The following is a 17,120-nucleotide window of genomic DNA, read 5'->3' as shown; positions in this document are numbered from 1 at the left end:
ATTAATCATGTTACACACAGCTGGTATGTAATATGTATAACGCAATTATTGCAAGATACCTTCAATTCTACTGTCAGTGTACTCGGCGGGACTGGGTGGTGGGGTCGCTGCCGTCCGCACAGACTTTGTTACGACTGTGGTGACGGTTTGTCGTGTGTGAGGTTCGAGGTGCTCTACTTCGCTAGATACTTTTATTATTTTAACTGAATTATCGAACGAACTACTAGGGCTAAATCTCGAGTCGTCGGAGAAGCTAACTTTTTGTGGAATGCGAGATAGTTTCACAGATTTTATTCCGGCAGCATGATCGCCATCTTTTAATCGAACGAGTGCTTCAGACTCTGATCTAGAAGCTGGATCTACCGTGTGAACCATTGGACCAACAACAGTTTTAGATTTAACGATAATATCCCTTCCACTTCCTGAACTTGGAACGCCCGCAGACGCATCTGTACGTTCCATAGACTTGCGGCCAGGCATCTCTGAATCATGTAAATTACGATTGTCTTGGAAATATGGTTTATCGAACGTGGCATCGTGCTTCAATTCCCTTAAAAACTCAACTACGTCGTTTTTCACGTCGCTACCATCCGAGTACGGTCCCCGTCCCGTGAACTTCGGCCTCGTGTGAGAGGTATCATCGATTCTAGTGTCAGGAAGAACTATTTCGTACAGTTTCTCTGTCGATGAACCACTACTGCCCATTACATTCCTGGGAACGCCTTTCGTAACAGACACTTTTCTTTTTGGTTCATCGAGAACATCTTTCACGCTTTCAGGAACTTCGTCATGATCATGTTTTGAACTTTTAAATAAACCAGAGAGGAACCCACTACTTTTCTCTTTTGCCTTTTTAGCTTCTTTAGCAGCTTTGTCTTTCGCGGATTGTGCAGTGTCAGCAACTGCATCGGCACCCGACGAAATCTTACGTTTTATTGCATCCGCATCTTCCTTGATTTCCTTGGACGCTTTGTCCTTTGCTTGCTGTGCTCCAACAACAACACCATGAGCAGCATCGTGCACTTTCGTGCCAGCTTTCTTCACCCCCTCAGACACTGTGCTACCGATAGATTTTCCAGTATCCTCCGCCTTCTGCACCCCGTCAGATACAAAATCGCCAAACCTGACTGTGGTTTCTCTTGTCGAGGTGGTAACTTTCTCTTTAGAACCCTTCAAACCAGTAAGAGTCTTGTCTTTCACGTCTGCTCCCCCGTCAGCTAGTTCTTGAGCAATTGATAATACTTGTGCTTCAGCGGCTTTGGAACCGTCTGCCAGCTTTTCGCCAATGATTTTTCCACCATCGGAAGCTTTTTGCATACCAATGGACGCCTTTTCGCTAACTGCGTCCTTGGAATCCTTCATAGCTGTAACAACACTATCTTTTGCAGCACTTATATCCTTCATTTTTTCGGCCGCAGCTTTTTGAGCACGAGCTTCTTCCTCTGCGGCCTCTTTCTTAGTTTCATCGAGGAAATCTTTTACATCGTCGGAAACTTCATCAGCTGCATGTTTCACACCTTTGAATAGTCCAGACAGGAAACCGCTGCCCTTCTCCTTAGCAGCCTTAGCTTCTTTAGCGGCTTTATCCTTTGCTGCATGAGCTCCATCAGTCACGGTATCAATGCCTGAGGAAACCTTTTGTTTTACAGCATCAGCATCTTCTTTGATTTCTTTCGACGCTTTATCCTTGACTTCTTTTGCTCCAAGGGCAACACCATGAACAGCTTCTTGCACTTTCGTACCAGCTTTCTTGGCCCCATCAGACACTGTGTCAGTAACAGCCTTACCAGCATCAGCAGCCTTATGGACACCATCAGATACTGCTCCGCTAACCTTGACCTTGGTGTCTTTGACAGAGGTAGCAGCTTTATCCTTCACTGTTTCTGCACTTTCAGCTATGTGTTGAGCCGTTTCCCGACCCTTACTCTCAACAGTTTTCACTCCACGGGCAAGCTTCACACCGACGTGTTTACCAGCATCAGACACTTTCTCTATTCCAACAGATACTTTGTCACTTATTTTGTCCTTCGTGTCATGTACAGCTGCTGCAACTTTATCTTTAGCATCTTTAACATCAGACGCTGCTTTGTCCTTTGCTGCTTCCATACCTTTCATCTTTTCTGCCGCAGCTTGCTTAGCTCGAGCTTCTTCTTCTGCAGCCTCCTTTTTAGTTTCATCAAAGAATTCCGTTATGTCCTCAGAAACTTCGTCAGCCGCATGTTTCACTCCTTTAAACAAGCCGGACAGGAATCCACCACTCTTTTCCTTAGCCTTTTTAGCTTCTTTAAAAGCTTTATCCTTTGCCGCATGTGCACTGTCAGCAACTGTATCGATACCTGAGCAAACCTTTTGCTTTACAGCTTCAGCATCTTCTTCCATCTCCTTCGATGCTTTATCCTTCACCTCTTTTGCTCCAAGGGCGACACCATGAACAGTCTCTTGCACTTTTGTGCCAGCGTTTTTGGCACCATCAGATACTGTATCCGTAACAACCTTACCAGCATCAGCGGCCGTTTGCACGCCATCCGATACTGCACCGCTAACCTTGTCTTTGGTGTCTTTGACAGAGGTTGCTGTCTTGTCTTTAACATTTGTTAAACCAGTAACAATTTTGTCCTTCGCCGCCTCTGCACCTTCAGCCATGTGTTGTACAGCTGCTTGAGTCTTACCCTCAACAATTTCGACACCTTCTGACAGTTTCTCACCAGTTACTTGCCCTGCGTGGGACACTTTTTCGCTTACTTGATCTTTTGCATCCTGTACACTTGTTACAACTTTATCTTTAACATCATTAACACCTGAAACCGCTTTGTCCTTTGCTGCTTCCATATCTTTCATTTTTTCTCCAGCTGCGTCCTGGACTCGAGCCTTTTCCTCAGATGCCTCTCTTTTGGTTTCGTCAAGGAACTCCTTTACGTCCTCAGAAACGTCCTCAGCTGCATGTTTCGCACCTTTGAATAATCCAGACAGGAATCCACTTGTTTTTTCCTTAGCCTTCTTAGCTTCTTTAGAGGCTTTATCCTTCGCTGCATGTGCTCCATCAGCCACAGTATCAATGCCTGAGGAAACCTTTTGTTTTACAGCTGCAGCGTCTTCTTTGATTTCTTTCGACGCTTTATCCTTGACTTCCTTTGCTCCAATGGCAACACCATGAACAGCTTCTTGCACTTTCGTGCCAGCTTTCTTGGCCCCATCAGACACTGTGTCAGTGACAGCTTTACCAACATCAGCAGCCTTATGGACACCGTCAGAGACTGCTCCGCCAACCTTGTCCTTGGTGTCTTTGACAGTGGTTGTTGCTTTGTCTTTTGCTGCCTCAGCACCTTCAGCTACGTGTTGTGCAACTGTTTGCGCCTTGCTCTCAACAATTCCGACACCTTCTGATATCTTTTCCCCAACAACTTTTCCAGCATCGGATACCTTCACGCTTATTTTATCCTTGGTATCGTGTAGAGTTGTTGCAACTTTATCTTTAGCATCTTTCGCGTCAGATACTGCCTTGTCCTTTGTTGCTTCCACATCTTTCATTTTTTCAGCTGCAGCTTGTCTAGCTCGAGCTTCTTCTTCCGCTGCTTCTTTCTTGGTTTCATCAAAGAATTCAGTTATTTCCTCAGAAACTTCGTCAGCTGCATGTTTCACACCTTTAAACAAACCAGACAAAAAACCACTGCTCTTTTCCTTAGCCTTTTTAGCTTCTTTTGCTGCTTTATCCTTCGCTCCATCTGCACTGTCAGCAACTGCGTCCATGCCTGAGGAAACCTTTTGCTTTACAGCATCAACGTCTTCTTTGATTTCCTTTGACGCTTTATCCTTGACGTCCTTTGCCCCTCCAACCACACCCTGTGCAGCTTCTTCTACTTTGGTGCCAACTCTCTTCGCGCCATCTGATACTGTGTCTGCAATAGCCCTCCCAGTATCCACGGTTTTCTCGACACCATCCGATACTGCACCACTAACCTTGTCTTTGGTGTCTGTAACAGAGGCTGTAGCTTTGTCTTTTGCAGCCTCAGCACCTTCAGCTATGTATTGTCCAGCTGCTTGAGCTTTGCCCTCAACAGTTTTGACTCCATCAGCGATCTTTTCACTGGTGACCTTACCAACATCGGACATCTTTTGCATTCCGTCAGATATTTTATCACTCATTTTGTCCTTCGTATCGTGTACAGCAGTTGCCACTTTATCTGTAGTATCTTTAATACCAGAGACTGCCTTGTCCTTTGCTGTTTCCATATCTTTCATCTTTTCTGCTGCAGCTTGCTTAGCTCGAGCTTCTTCTTCTGCAGCCTCCTTTTTCGTTTCATCAAAGAATTCTGTTATGTCTTCAGAAACTTCGTCAGCCGCATGTTTCACTCCTTTAAACAAGCCAGACAGGAATCCACTTCCCTTCTCTTTAGCTTTTTTAGCTTCTTTGGCTGCCTTATCCTTCGCTGCATGTGCACCATCAGCCACAGTGTCGATGCCTGTAGAAACCTTTTGCTTCACAGCTTCAGTATCTTCTTTGATTTCCTTCGACGCTTTATCCTTGACATCCTTTGCTCCGAGAACCACACCTTGTGCGGCCTCTTGCACTTTCGTACCAGCTCTCTTGGCCCCACCAGACACTGTGTCAGTAACAGCCTTACCAACATCAGCAGCCTTATGGACTCCATCAGATACTGCTCCACTAACCTTGTCCTTTGTATCTTTGACTGAGGTTGCAGCTTTGTCTTTCACTGCCTCCGCGCCCTCAACCACGTGTTGTGCAGCTGCTTGAGCTTTGTTCTCAACAGTTTTGACTCCATCAGCGAGCTTCTCACCGGTGACTTTACCAGCATCGGATACCTTTTGCATTCCATCTGATACTTTCTCGCTTACTTTATCCTTGGCATCTTGTACAGTTGTTACGACCTTATCTTTCACATCTTTCACGTCAGACACTGTCTTATCCTTTGCTGTTTCCATATCTTTCATTTTGTCTGCAGCTGCTTCCTGAACACGAGCTTTCTCCTCAGATGCCTCTCTCTTGGTTTCGTCAAGGAACTCCGTTATGTCTTCAGAAACTTCATCAGCTGCATGTTTTGCACCTTTGAATAGCCCAGACAAGAATCCACTGGTCTTTTCCTTAGCTTTTTTAGCTTCCTTAGCAGCTTTATCCTTTGCTGTGTGCGCACTGTCAGTTAAAGCATCAATGCCTGAGGAAACCTTTTGCTTGGCAGCATCAACGTCTTCTTTAATCTCCTTCGACGCGTTATCTTTGACGTCCTTTGCTCCGTCAACAACACCCTGCGATGCTTCTTGTACTTTCGTGCTTGCTTTTTTCACACCATCAGATACTGTATCCGTAACAGACTTACCAACATCAGCAGCTTTATGCACACCATCAGCTACTGCTCCGCTCACCATGTCTTTCGTATCTTTGACAGTGGTTGCAGCCTTGTCTTTTGCTGTTTCTGCACCTTCAGCTATGTATTGTCCAGCTGCTTGTGCTTTGCTCTCAACAGTTTTCACTCCATCAGCAAACTTTTCGCCGGTAACTTTGCCAGCATGGGACACTGTTTCACTTACTTTGTCCTTGGTATCGTGAACTGTTGTTACAACTTTATCTTTAGCATCCTTCACATCTGAGACTGCTTTGTCTTTTGTTACTTCCACATCTTTCATTTTCTCAGCTGCAGTTTGTCTAGCCCGAGCTTCTTCTTCTGCAGCCTCCTTTTTGGTTTCATCAAAGAATTCCGTTATGTCCTCAGAAACTTCATCAGCTGCATGTTTCACTCCTTTAAACAAGCCGGACAGGAATCCACCACTCTTTTCCTTAGCCTTTTTAGCTTCTTTAGCAGCTTTATCCTTTGCTGCATGTGCACTGTCAGCAACTGTATCGATACCTGAGGAAACCTTTTGCTTTACAGCTTCAGCATCTTCGTTGATCTCCTTCGATGCTTTATCCTTCACCTCTTTTGCTCCAAGGGCAACACCATGAACAGCCTCTTGCACTTTTGTGCCAGCTTTTTTGGCTCCATCAGATACTGTGTCCGTAACAACCTTACCCGCATCAGCGGCCTTTTGCACGCCATCCGATACTGCACCGCTAACCTTGTCTTTGGTGTCTTTGACAGAGGTTGCCGTTTTGTCTTTAACATCTGTTAAACCTGTAACAACTTTGTCCTTTGCTGCCTCTGCACCTTCTGCTACGTGTTGTGCAGCTGCTTGAGCCTTGCTCCCAATAATTCCGAGACCTTCTGACAGTTTTGCGTCAGTGACTTTTCCAGCATGGGATATTTTTTCGCTTACTTTGTCCTTTGCGTCGTGTACAGTCGTTACAACTTTATCTTTAGCATCAGTCACGCTGGCGACTGCTTTGTCTTTAGTTGCCTCCACATCTTTCATCTTGTCTGCAGCTGCTTGCTGGGCACGAGCTTTCTCTTCGGATGCTTCTCTCTTGGTTTCGTCAAGGAAGTCCTTTACGTCCTCAGAAACATCCTCAGTCGCGTGTTTCGCGCCTTTGAACAGTCCAGACAGGAAGCCAGTACCCTTTTCCTTAGCCTTTTTGGCTTCTTTGGCTGCTTTATCCTTAGCCGCATGTGCACTGTCAGCAACTGTGTCAATACCTGAGGAAATCTTCTGTTTTACAGCATCTGCATCTTCTTTGATTTCCTTCGACGCTTTATCTTTGACGTCCTTTGCTCCGATAACCACACCCTGAGCAGCTTCTTGTACTTTCGTGCCTGCTTTTTTCGCACCATCAGACACTGTGTCCGTAACAGCCTTGCCAACATCAGCAGCTTTGTGCACACCATCAGATACCGCTTCACTAACCTTGTCTTTGGTGTCCTTGACAGAGGTTTCAGCTTTGTCCTTTGCTGCTTCCATACCTTCAGCTATGTATTGTCCAGCTGCTTGAGCTTTGCTCTCAGCAGTTTTGACACCATCAGCAAGCTTTTCACCGGTGACTTTACCAGCATCAGACACTTTCTCTATTCCAGCAGATACCTTGTCACTTATTTTGTCCTTCGTATCATGTACAGTTGCTGCAACTTTATCTTTAGCGTCTTTAACACCAGACACTGCTTTGTCTTTTCCTACTTCCATGTCCTTCATTTTGTCTGCAGCTGCTTGTTTAGCTCGAGCTTCTTCTTCTGCAGCTTCTTTTTTGGTTTCATCAAAGAATTCCGTTATGTCTTCGGAAACTTCGTCAGCTGCATGTTTCACGCCTTTAAATATGCCAGATAGGAACCCACCGCCCTTCTCTTTAGCTTTCTTCGCTTCTTTTGCAACTTTATCCTTTGCTGCATGTGCACCATCAGCCGCAGTATCGATGCTTGTGGAAACCTTCAGCTTTACAGCATCAGCATCATCTTGGACCTCCTTTGACACTTTATCCTTGATCTCCTTTGCACCAAGGGCCACACCGTGCGCTGCTTCTTCCACTTTCATGCCTGCTCTTTTGGCACCATCTGATACTGTATCAGCAAAAGCCTTTCCAGTATCCACGGTCTTCTCGACACCATCTGCCAATGCACCAGTGACCTTGTGTTTCGTATCTTTCGTAGAAGTAAGAGCCTTGTCTTTAGCTTCCTTTACGCCTTCAACAGCCATGTCCTTTGCTGCTTCGGCACTACCAGCTACGTATTCCACAGCTGCTTGTGCTTTACTTTCAGCAGCTCTAACACTTTCAGACAGCTTTTCACCAGTATGTTTACCAGCATCAGACACTTTCTCTATTCCAGCGGATACCTTGTCACTTACTTTGTCCTTCGCGTCATGTACAGTTGCCGCAACTTTATCTTTAGCATCTTTTACGTCAGAGACGGCCTTGTCTTTTGCTGCTTCCATATCTTTCACTTTTTCTGCAGCTGCTTCCTGGACACGAGCCTTCTCCTCGGATGCCTCTCTCTTGGTTTCGTCAAGAAAGTCTTTTACGTCCTCAGAAACATCCTCACCCGCATGTTTCGCACCCTTAAATAGTCCAGATAAGAATCCACTGGTCTTGTCCTTAGCTTTTTTAGCTTCTTTGGCTGCCTTATCCTTCGCTGCATGTGCACCATCAGCCACAGTGTCGATGCCTGTAGAAACCTTTTGCTTCACAGCTTCAGTATCTTCTTTGATTTCCTTCGACGCTTTATCCTTGACATCTTTTGCTCCGAGAACCACACCTTGTGCGGCCTCTTGCACTTTTGTACCGGCTTTCTTGGCCCCATCAGACACTGTGTCAGTAACAGCCTTACCAACATCAGCAGCCTTATGCACACCGTCAGATACTGCTCCGCTGACCTTGTCCTTCGTGTCTTTGACAGTGCTTGCAGCCTTGTCTTTTGCTGCTTCTGCTCCTTCAGCTATGTATTGTCCAGTTGTTTGAGCTTTGCTCTCAGCAGCTTTCAGCCCATCAGCAAGCTTTTCGCCGGTGACTTTGCCAGCGTGGGTCACTGTTTCACATACTTTGTCCTTGGCATCGTGTACTGTTGTTACAACTTTGTCTTTAACATCCTTCACACCAGATGCTGCTTTGTCCTTTGCTGCATCCATATCTTTCATCTTTTCTGCTGCAGCTTGCTTAGCTCGAGCTTCTTCTGCCGCTGCTTCTTTCTTAGTTTCATCGAAGAATTCCGTTATGTCCTCAGAAACTTCGTCAGCTGCATGTTTCACACCTTTAAATAATCCTGATAGGAATCCACCGCTCTTTTCTTTAGCTTTCTTTGCTTCTTTAGCAGTTTTATCCTTTGCTGCGTGAGCACCATCAGCTACAGTGTCAGCACCTGACGATAACTTTTGTTTCACAGCATCTGCATCTTCTTTGATCTCCTTCGATGCTTTATCCTTAACGTCTTTCGCTCCAAGAGCAACACTCTGGGCAGCTTCTTTCACTTTCGTGCCAGCTTTTTTAGCACCATCAGTCACTGTGTCCGTAACAGCAATACCAACATCAGCAGCTTTGTGCACACCATCAGATACCGATTCACTAACCTTGTCATTGGTGTCTTTGACAGAGGTTGCAGCTTTGTCCTTTGCTGCTTCCGCAACTTCAGCTATGTATTGTCCAGCTGCTTCAGCTTTGCTCTCAGCAGTTTTGACTCCGTCAGCAAGCTTTTCGCCAGCAACTTTACGAGCATCGGATACCTTCTGCATTCCATCTGATACTTTTTCGCTTATTTTGTCCTTCGTGTCATGTACAGCTGTTACAACTTTATCTTTAGCGTCCTTTGCGTCAGCCATTGTCTTGTCCTTGGCTGCATCAATGTCTTTCAATTTTTCTGCAGCTGCTTGCTCGGCACGAGCTTTCTCCTCGGATGCCTCTCTCCTAGTTGCGTCAAGGAAGTCCACAACGTCCTCAGTAACGTCGTCCGCAGTATGTTTCGCACCCTTAAACAGGCCAGATAAGAAACCGCTGCCCTTTTCTTTTACTTTCTTAGCTTCTTTGGCGGCTTTATCCTTCGCTGTGTGAGCACCATCAGTAACAGTATCGATTCCCGATGAAACTTTACGCTTTACTGCATCGGCGTCTTCCTTAAGTTCTTTGGACGCCTTGTCTTTAGCGTCCTTTGCACCGATAACAACATCCTCGGCAAATACATGCACTTTGGTTCCAGCTTTTGTTGCACTATCAGACACTGTGTCAGTAACAGCCTTACCAGCATCAGCAGCCTTATGGACACCATCAGATACTGCTCCGCTAACCTTGTCCTTGGTGTCTTTGACAGAGGTAGCAGCTTTATCCTTCACTGTTTCTGCACTTTCAGCTATGTGTTGAGCCGTTTCCCGACCCTTACTCTCAACAGTTTTCACTCCACCGGCAAGCTTCTCACCGACGTGTTTACCAGCATCAGACACTTTCTCTATTCCAACAGATACTTTGTCACTTATTTTGTCCTTCGTGTCATATACAGCTGCTGCAACTTTATCTTTAGCATCTTTAACATCAGACGCTGCTTTGTCCTTTGCTGCTTCCATACCTTTCATCTTTTCTGCCGCAGCTTGCTTAGCTCGAGCTTCTTCTTCTGCAGCCTCCTTTTTAGTTTCATCAAAGAATTCCGTTATGTCCTCAGAAACTTCGTCAGCCGCATGTTTCACTCCTTTAAACAAGCCGGACAGGAATCCACCACTCTTTTCCTTAGCCTTTTTAGCTTCTTTAGCAGCTTTATCCTTTGCCGCATGTGCACTGTCAGCAACTGTATCGATACCTGAGGAAACCTTTTGCTTTACAGCTTCAGCATCTTCTTTCATCTCCTTCGATGCTTTATCCTTCACCTCTTTTGCTCCAAGGGCGACACCATGAACAGCCTCTTGCACTTTTGTGCCAGCTTTTTTGGCACCATCAGATACTGTGTCCGTAACAACCTTACCAGCATCAGCGGCCGTTTGCACGCCATCCGATACTGCACCGCTAACCTTGTCTTTGGTGTCTTTGACAGAGGTTGCTGTCTTGTCTTTAACATCTGTTAAACCAGTAACAATTTTGTCCTTCGGCGCCTCTGCACCTTCAGCCATGTGTTGTACAGCTGCTTGAGTCTTACCCTCAACACTTTCGACACCTTCTGACAGTTTCTCACCAGTTACTTGCCCTGCGTGGGACACTTTTTCGCTTACTTGATCTTTTGCATCCTGTACACTTGTTACAACTTTATCTTTAACATCATTAACTCCTGAAACCGCTTTGTCCTTTGCTGCTTCCATATCTTTCATTTTTTCTCCAGCTGCGTCCTGGACTCGAGCCTTTTCCTCAGATGCCTCTCTTTTGGTTTCGTCAAGGAACTCCTTTACGTCCTCAGAAACGTCCTCAGCTGCATGTTTCGCACCTTTGAATAATCCAGACAGGAATCCACTTGTTTTTTCCTTAGCCTTCTTAGCTTCTTTAGAGGCTTTATCCTTCGCTGCATGTGCTCCATCAGCCACAGTATCAATGCCTGAGGAAACCTTTTGTTTTACAGCTTCAGCGTCTTCTTTGATTTCTTTCGACGCTTTATCCTTGACTTCATTCGCTCCAATGGCAACACCATGAACAGCTTCTTGCACATTCGTGCCAGCTTTCTTGGCCCCATCAGACACTGTGTCAGTGACAGCTTTACCAACATCAGCAGCCTTATGGACACCGTCAGAGACTGCTCCGCCAACCTTGTCCTTGGTGTCTTTGACAGTGGTTGTTGCTTTGTCCTTCGCCGCCTCTGCACCCTCAACCATGTGTTGTGCAGCTGCTTGAGTCTTGCTCTCAACAAATCCGACACCTTCTGACACTTTTTCGCCCGTGACTTTTCCAACATGCGACACTTTTTCGCTTACTTTGTCCTTTACATCGTGTAAAGTTGTTACAACTTTACCTTTAACATCTTTCGTATCAGCTACAACCTTGTCCTTCGTTGCTTCCGCATCTTTCATTTTCTCAGCTGCAGCTTGTCTAGCTCGAGCTTCTTCTTCTGCTGCTTCTTTCTTGGTTTCATCAAAGAATTCAGTTATTTCTTCAGAAACTTCGTCAGCTGCATGTTTTGCACCCTTGAATAATCCAGACAGGAATCCACTTGTTTTTTCCTTAGCCTTCTTAGTCTCTTTAGAGGCTTTGTCCTTCGCTGTGTGTGCACCATCAGCAACTGCGTCCATGCCTGAGGAAACCTTATGCTTTACAGCATCGACGTCTTCTTTGATTTCCTTCGATGCTTTATCTTTGACATCCTTTGCTCCGACAATCACACCCTGTGCCGTCTCTTGCACTTTCGTGCCAGCTTTCTTGGCCCCATCAGACACTGTGTCAGTAACAGCCTTACCAACATCAGCAGCCTTATGCACACGGTCAGATACTGCTCCGCTCACCTTGTCCTTCGTGTCTTTGACAGTGCTTGCAGCCTTGTCTTTTGCTGCTTCTGCTCCTTCAGCGATATATTGTCCAGTTGCTTGAGCTTTGCTCTCAACAGCTTTCAGTCCATCAGCAAGCTTTTCACCGGTGACTTTACCAGCTTGGGTGACTGTTTCAGTTACTTTGTCCTTGGAGTCGTGTACAGTTGTTACAACTTTATCTTTCGCATCTTTAACGCCGGAGACTGCCTTGTCTTTTGCTTCCTCCATATCTTTCATTTTATCTCCAGCTGCTTGCTGGGCACGAGCTTTCTCCTCAGATGCCTCTCTCTTAGTTTCGTCAAGGAACTCCTTTACGTCCTCAGAAACATCCTCACCCGCATGTTTCGCACCCTTAAATAGTCCAGATAAGAATCCACTGGTCTTGTCCTTAGCTTTTTTAGCTTCTTTGGCTGCCTTATCCTTCGCTGCATGTGCACCATCAGCCACAGTGTCGATGCCTGTAGAAACCTTTTGCTTCACAGCTTCAGTATCTTCTTTGATTTCCTTCGACGCTTTATCCTTGACATCCTTTGCTCCGAGAACCACACCTTGTGCGGCCTCTTGCACTTTTGTACCGGCTTTCTTGGCCCCATCAGACACTGTGTCAGTAACAACCTTACCAACATCAGCAGCCTTATGAACACCATCAGATACTGCTCCGCTAACCTTGTCCTTTGTATCTTTGACTGAAGTTGCAGCCTTGTCTTTTGCTGTCTCGGCACCTTCAGCTATGTATTGTCCAGCTGCTTGAGCGTTGCTCTCAATAGTTTTGACTCCATCAGCAAGCTTTTCGCCGGTGACTTTGCCAGCATGTGACACTGTTTCACTTACTTTGTCCTTGGCATCGTGTACTGTTGTTACAACTTTATCTTTAGCATCCTTCACGCCGGATGCTGCTTTGTCCTTTGCTGCATCCATATCTTTCATCTTTTCTGCTGCAGCTTGCTTTGCTCGAGCTTCTTCTTCCGCTGCTTCTTTCTTAGTTTCATCAAAGAATTCTGTTATGTCCTCAGAAACTTCATCAGCTGCATGTTTCACACCTTTAAATAAGCCTGAGAGGAATCCACCACCCTTCTCTTTAGCTTTCTTGGCGTCTTTAGCAGCTTTATCTTTTGCTGCGAGTGCTCCATCAGCCGCAGTATCGATGCCCGAGGAGACTTTTTGTTTTACAGCATCTGCACCTTCTTTGATTTCCTTCGATGCTTTATCCTTGACTTCCTTTGCTTCGACAACCACACCCTGTGCAGCCTCTTGCACTTTCGTGCCAGTTTTCTTTGCACCGTCCGATACTGTGTCAGTGACAGCCCTACCAACATCAGCCGCTTTATGAACACCATCAGTCACTGCTCCGCTAACCTTGTCTTTGGTGTCTTTGACAGTGGTTGCAGCTTTGTCTTTTGCTGCCTCAGCTCCTTCAGCTACGTGTTGTGCAGTTGCTTGAGCCTTGCTCTCAACAACTCCGACACCTTCCTTCAGTTTTTCGCCAGTGACTTTGCCAGCATCAGATACTTTTTGCACTCCATCCGATACTTTCTCGCTTACTGTGTCCTTGGTACTCTTTACAGCTGATGCGACCTTATCCTTTGTGTCTTGTATGCCGATCGCTGCTTTGTCTTTTGCTGTTTCCATATCTTTCATTTGTTCTTCCGCTGCTTTCTGTGCTCGGGCTTGTTCATCTGCTGCCTCTTTCTTGGTTTCGTCAAGGAACTCCATTACGTCTTCCGACACTTCGTCTGCTGCATGCTTAGCACCCTTGAATAAACCTGATAGGAAGCCTGAACCTTTTTCTTTAGCCTTTTTAGCTTCCTTCGAAGCCTTGTTTTTTCCTGCTTCCGCACTGTCTACAATAGTCGAAATTCCTTCCTTCGTAACGTCGTGTGCTTTTTGTATAGGTTCGTCCGCTTTGTCTGTAACATCTATTGTAGCGTTTGCAATATTTTGAGTATCTTGTAAGAATTTCGCCGTAGTTTCACGTAACGATTTATCTATGCTTTGACTAGAATCTTCTTGCGCGGGTGTTTTTTCCCGTGATCTACTTCTGGAGTCTCGGGATAGTTTTGGGCTTCTAAATTTGCTCAGAATTCCGCTTCCCTTATCTTTATCTGTGGTTTCTATAATAGGTACACTGATGGGTTTTGTTCCATCATCCGCTTGATGCATAGTGTCTGCGGTTTTCTTTGTATCTTCTAAGAATGTTGCTGTTATTTGCCGTGTTTCTTCGTCTCCACTATCAAAGGATGCTTCTTTGGAAGAGCTTTTCTCTCTCGAAGCGCTCCTCTTCTTACTCCTGAGCTTTGGACTTTTAAACATGCTAAAGAAACCGCCGCTTTTATCTTTGGTTTCCTCATTCTGATCTTTTTGATCTTCGATTGATCTTTCCAAAGAATCTGATTTTGTCTCGATACGTTTGTCCGGACTTTGTTCTTTTTGCAATGTATCCTTAGCTTTTTTGCCATCTGATTTTCCATTCATATCTCTATGTGGAGTACTTCTGTCTATTTCTGCTTTCTTTTGCACTTCAGAAATATCGTACGAATGCCCATTTATTTTGTCCTTTGGAATATCTTCATCGTAGTAAACCGGTGAAATGAAGGTATGCAAATTATTTTTAATCACTGTCTGTCTATCATCGATCGTAGGAACTGGATAAACAGCTGTGCTTTCGGCAGTTTTCCGCGTATCGTCCAGGAATTTTTCCGTAGCATTTCGAAGCTCTTCGTCACCGCTGTCGAAGGATGCTTCTTTGGACTTCTTCAATTTCTTTTCTTTCGACTTCGGACTCTTGAACATACTAAAGAAACCGGAGCCCTTGTCTTTGTCCTGATCGTTTGAATCGCTAGAAACAATTGTAGGACGATCAGGCGCATCTTTAGTCGTTGGTTTCATATCGTGTTTTGTTTCTACTTGGGTTACGGTTGCTGTGACTTCTGGTACCGGTTTTGTAACCGATGCAGTTCGCCTCGTGTCGTCTAAGAACTGCATAGTCGCCAATTTTATGTCAGGCGCTGTACTTGTTTCAGCTGGTTTCAAATCTGTTTCAATTTTATGCTGTACAACCGTAGGAACTGATTTTGCTTCTTCGTCGCCGCTATCGAAGGAGGCATCCTTTGAACCGGGTTGTTTCGTTTTCTTAAGCTTGGATCCCTTAAAGATTCCCGAAAGTATGCCACCACTTTTATCCTTTGATTTCTTCGATTCGTCTTCCTGTTTATCATCGTGTTTTACAGGGGGAATCTGTGCACTGTAAACGTCTTCGTACGCAGATATTTGTTTATCAGTCACAGGTTTCGTATCTTTTGGAATGTTAGTTTTAGCTCCCGTTTCCCTGGGTGACAATTGCTTTTGTTCGTCTCGTTGAACCTCTTTAATTTTCGCTGGTACTTGTTTTGTGCTTTCCTTCCCAAAACTTACGCTCGGTGTTGACATTTCGTCGAGTTCCTTACCTTCCTTAGACAACATTTCCTTCTTACTAACAACATCCTGAATACCACTAGAAATTGTCACTGTATCTTTAGGCGAAGTTGGACCAACTTGCTTCATTGTTATGGTTTGAGTTATTACAGGTTGATGTCCTGTTTTATCGTCGCTTCCCGAAACTACAGTTTTGGACGTAACAACCGTTACATTACAATCGCGCTTCCCGTTACGAACATAATGTTGTTTCACTATCGTCGGTTCGATGACCGGCGCGCCATGTATTTGTTCGATAATCGGTTTTTCCGATCTAATGCCCTTATCCTTTAGTTCCCTTTCACCTAACTGATCTCTAAGAAAACTTTCAACTATAGCACCTCTTGCCACTTTACTGTCCCGCGTATCATCATCACAAACCACCGACCACCCTTCCTTCGCTAACTTCCCCTTCTCTTTCTCTGCGTCTGCTATTACACCTGTTAATTAAGTATTACATATTTTAGGCATCTGTAAACGTGGCAAAATAAAAAGAACACATTTTTATTTCATTTCATCATGATTAGTGTAAGCCAGCTTTCTCGAAATTGCTCATTGTTTGAGAACAGCGGTTAAACTCTCGTGTAGTTTGTGCGTACAGTGTATGTGCTATGGAGCAGCCATCTTTATCTCAGTTAATTTATACGAATTTACAATTTACCAACTATTACATTCACTTTCGATAAATTTAACGTTCTGCATTTAAACTACAATTTTAAATATAATACAATTAATACCAGATGGTTCATTGAAAAAATCATTGATCTGATTATATTTTCAAAACAGTTAATATTATAATAAGAATGTAATAAAGAACTGGTGTATAGTATTAATGCTTTTAGACGAATTTGTTTAACATTGTGACAGCTGCTCCGTGCGCTCGCACAGTTAGGCCACACATATTGGCCGCTCATGCAACGCCAAAAAATTGCAGCGAACCTTGCTGAAACAAATTAATGGGTCGTGTCGAAGAAATAGAAGGCTATTAGTGGGTCATTAAATGAGACACAGAATTTGCATTATAATACAATAGTTATGGAATGTCATTGATAGAGCAAAAAGAAATAATCCGTTACGTAATTAAAATAAAAGCAAGCTGATTCAATTCGAAGAGATCCGCATCGGCGCTCCAGAACCTGCGAGTGAAAGTAGAAGATGATAAAATAAAAGGAAATAAATGTTCTAATGCCGACAATTTTCCACAAACTAAGAACTTTGACGCTTGTGTATCGTGTCCAGAATCAATACCGCGCTATAATTCTAGAAGTCGCCTTCTAGAAGAAGAAGGAGGTCTTCGAGCACAATTTAAAAGTACACCTGCTGAATATTACTGTTATTAAAAATCAAATTAATTGTTCAGTAAGTCGTGGTGTGGTGTGCACGTCACATAAATGTTGTTCTCAAAACAATCACATTCACTGTGAGTCGTAGATGATTAAAAGATCAGTTTGTGCATAGTAATACAGGACAAGTCACGAGAAACACAACACCTGAGCAGCCATATTGAATTTCAAGACAAGAAAAATGTTCAGGACAAGATTCAGACGGTTTCAAGAGTAGAAGATGTTAAAAGCAAGTTTTCAAATTATCGGACGTCTTTTCAAAATAATTCTGTAAATTTTTATTTTATCTGTTTACAACATACAAGGAATAAATAGAAATTATTTCATTTACACTAACCTTTGATAACGACAATCGGTTATAAAGTGACTTTAAAAGAGAAGTAATTATGTTCAGCATCTTTGTCCTTTAAAAACTTTTACACTTTGCACTACATTCTTTGTATCTTCAAATCCATGATACTTCAGCGTTTTGTTTCTTGTGACCTGCCCTGAATCAAGAACTGCATGATGCCATTAGAGAAAAAAATTGTG

General features: G+C 44.2%; 1 protein-coding gene across 10 annotated transcripts in view; it reads right to left on the bottom strand.

Moving 5' to 3' along the window:
- Positions 1-17,120, bottom strand: part of LOC122397779 (ankyrin-3-like) — a 96,600-nt gene that overhangs the window by 13,398 nt on the left and 66,082 nt on the right. For 7 of the 10 annotated variants that reach the window (XR_006259145.1, XR_006259148.1, XR_006259146.1 and 4 more), the window contains one exon: positions 60-15,686. The exons of the other annotated variants lie outside the window; for them this stretch is intronic. Coding sequence is in view for 1 of the 7 variants with exons in the window: in XM_043397175.1 (XP_043253110.1) it covers positions 60-15,686 (15,627 nt within the window). In the remaining 6 variants the exon portion in view is untranslated. The remainder of the gene's footprint in view (positions 1-59; positions 15,687-17,120) is intronic. 10 annotated transcript variants of the gene reach the window in all.

The sequence above is a fragment of the Colletes gigas genome, unplaced genomic scaffold (assembly GCF_013123115.1).
Source record: "Colletes gigas isolate AHSC1104 unplaced genomic scaffold, ASM1312311v1 Colletes_gigas_Sc00001, whole genome shotgun sequence".
Taxonomy (NCBI): Eukaryota; Metazoa; Arthropoda; class Insecta; order Hymenoptera; family Colletidae; genus Colletes; species Colletes gigas.
This window is presented reverse-complemented; position numbering and strand designations above follow the sequence as displayed.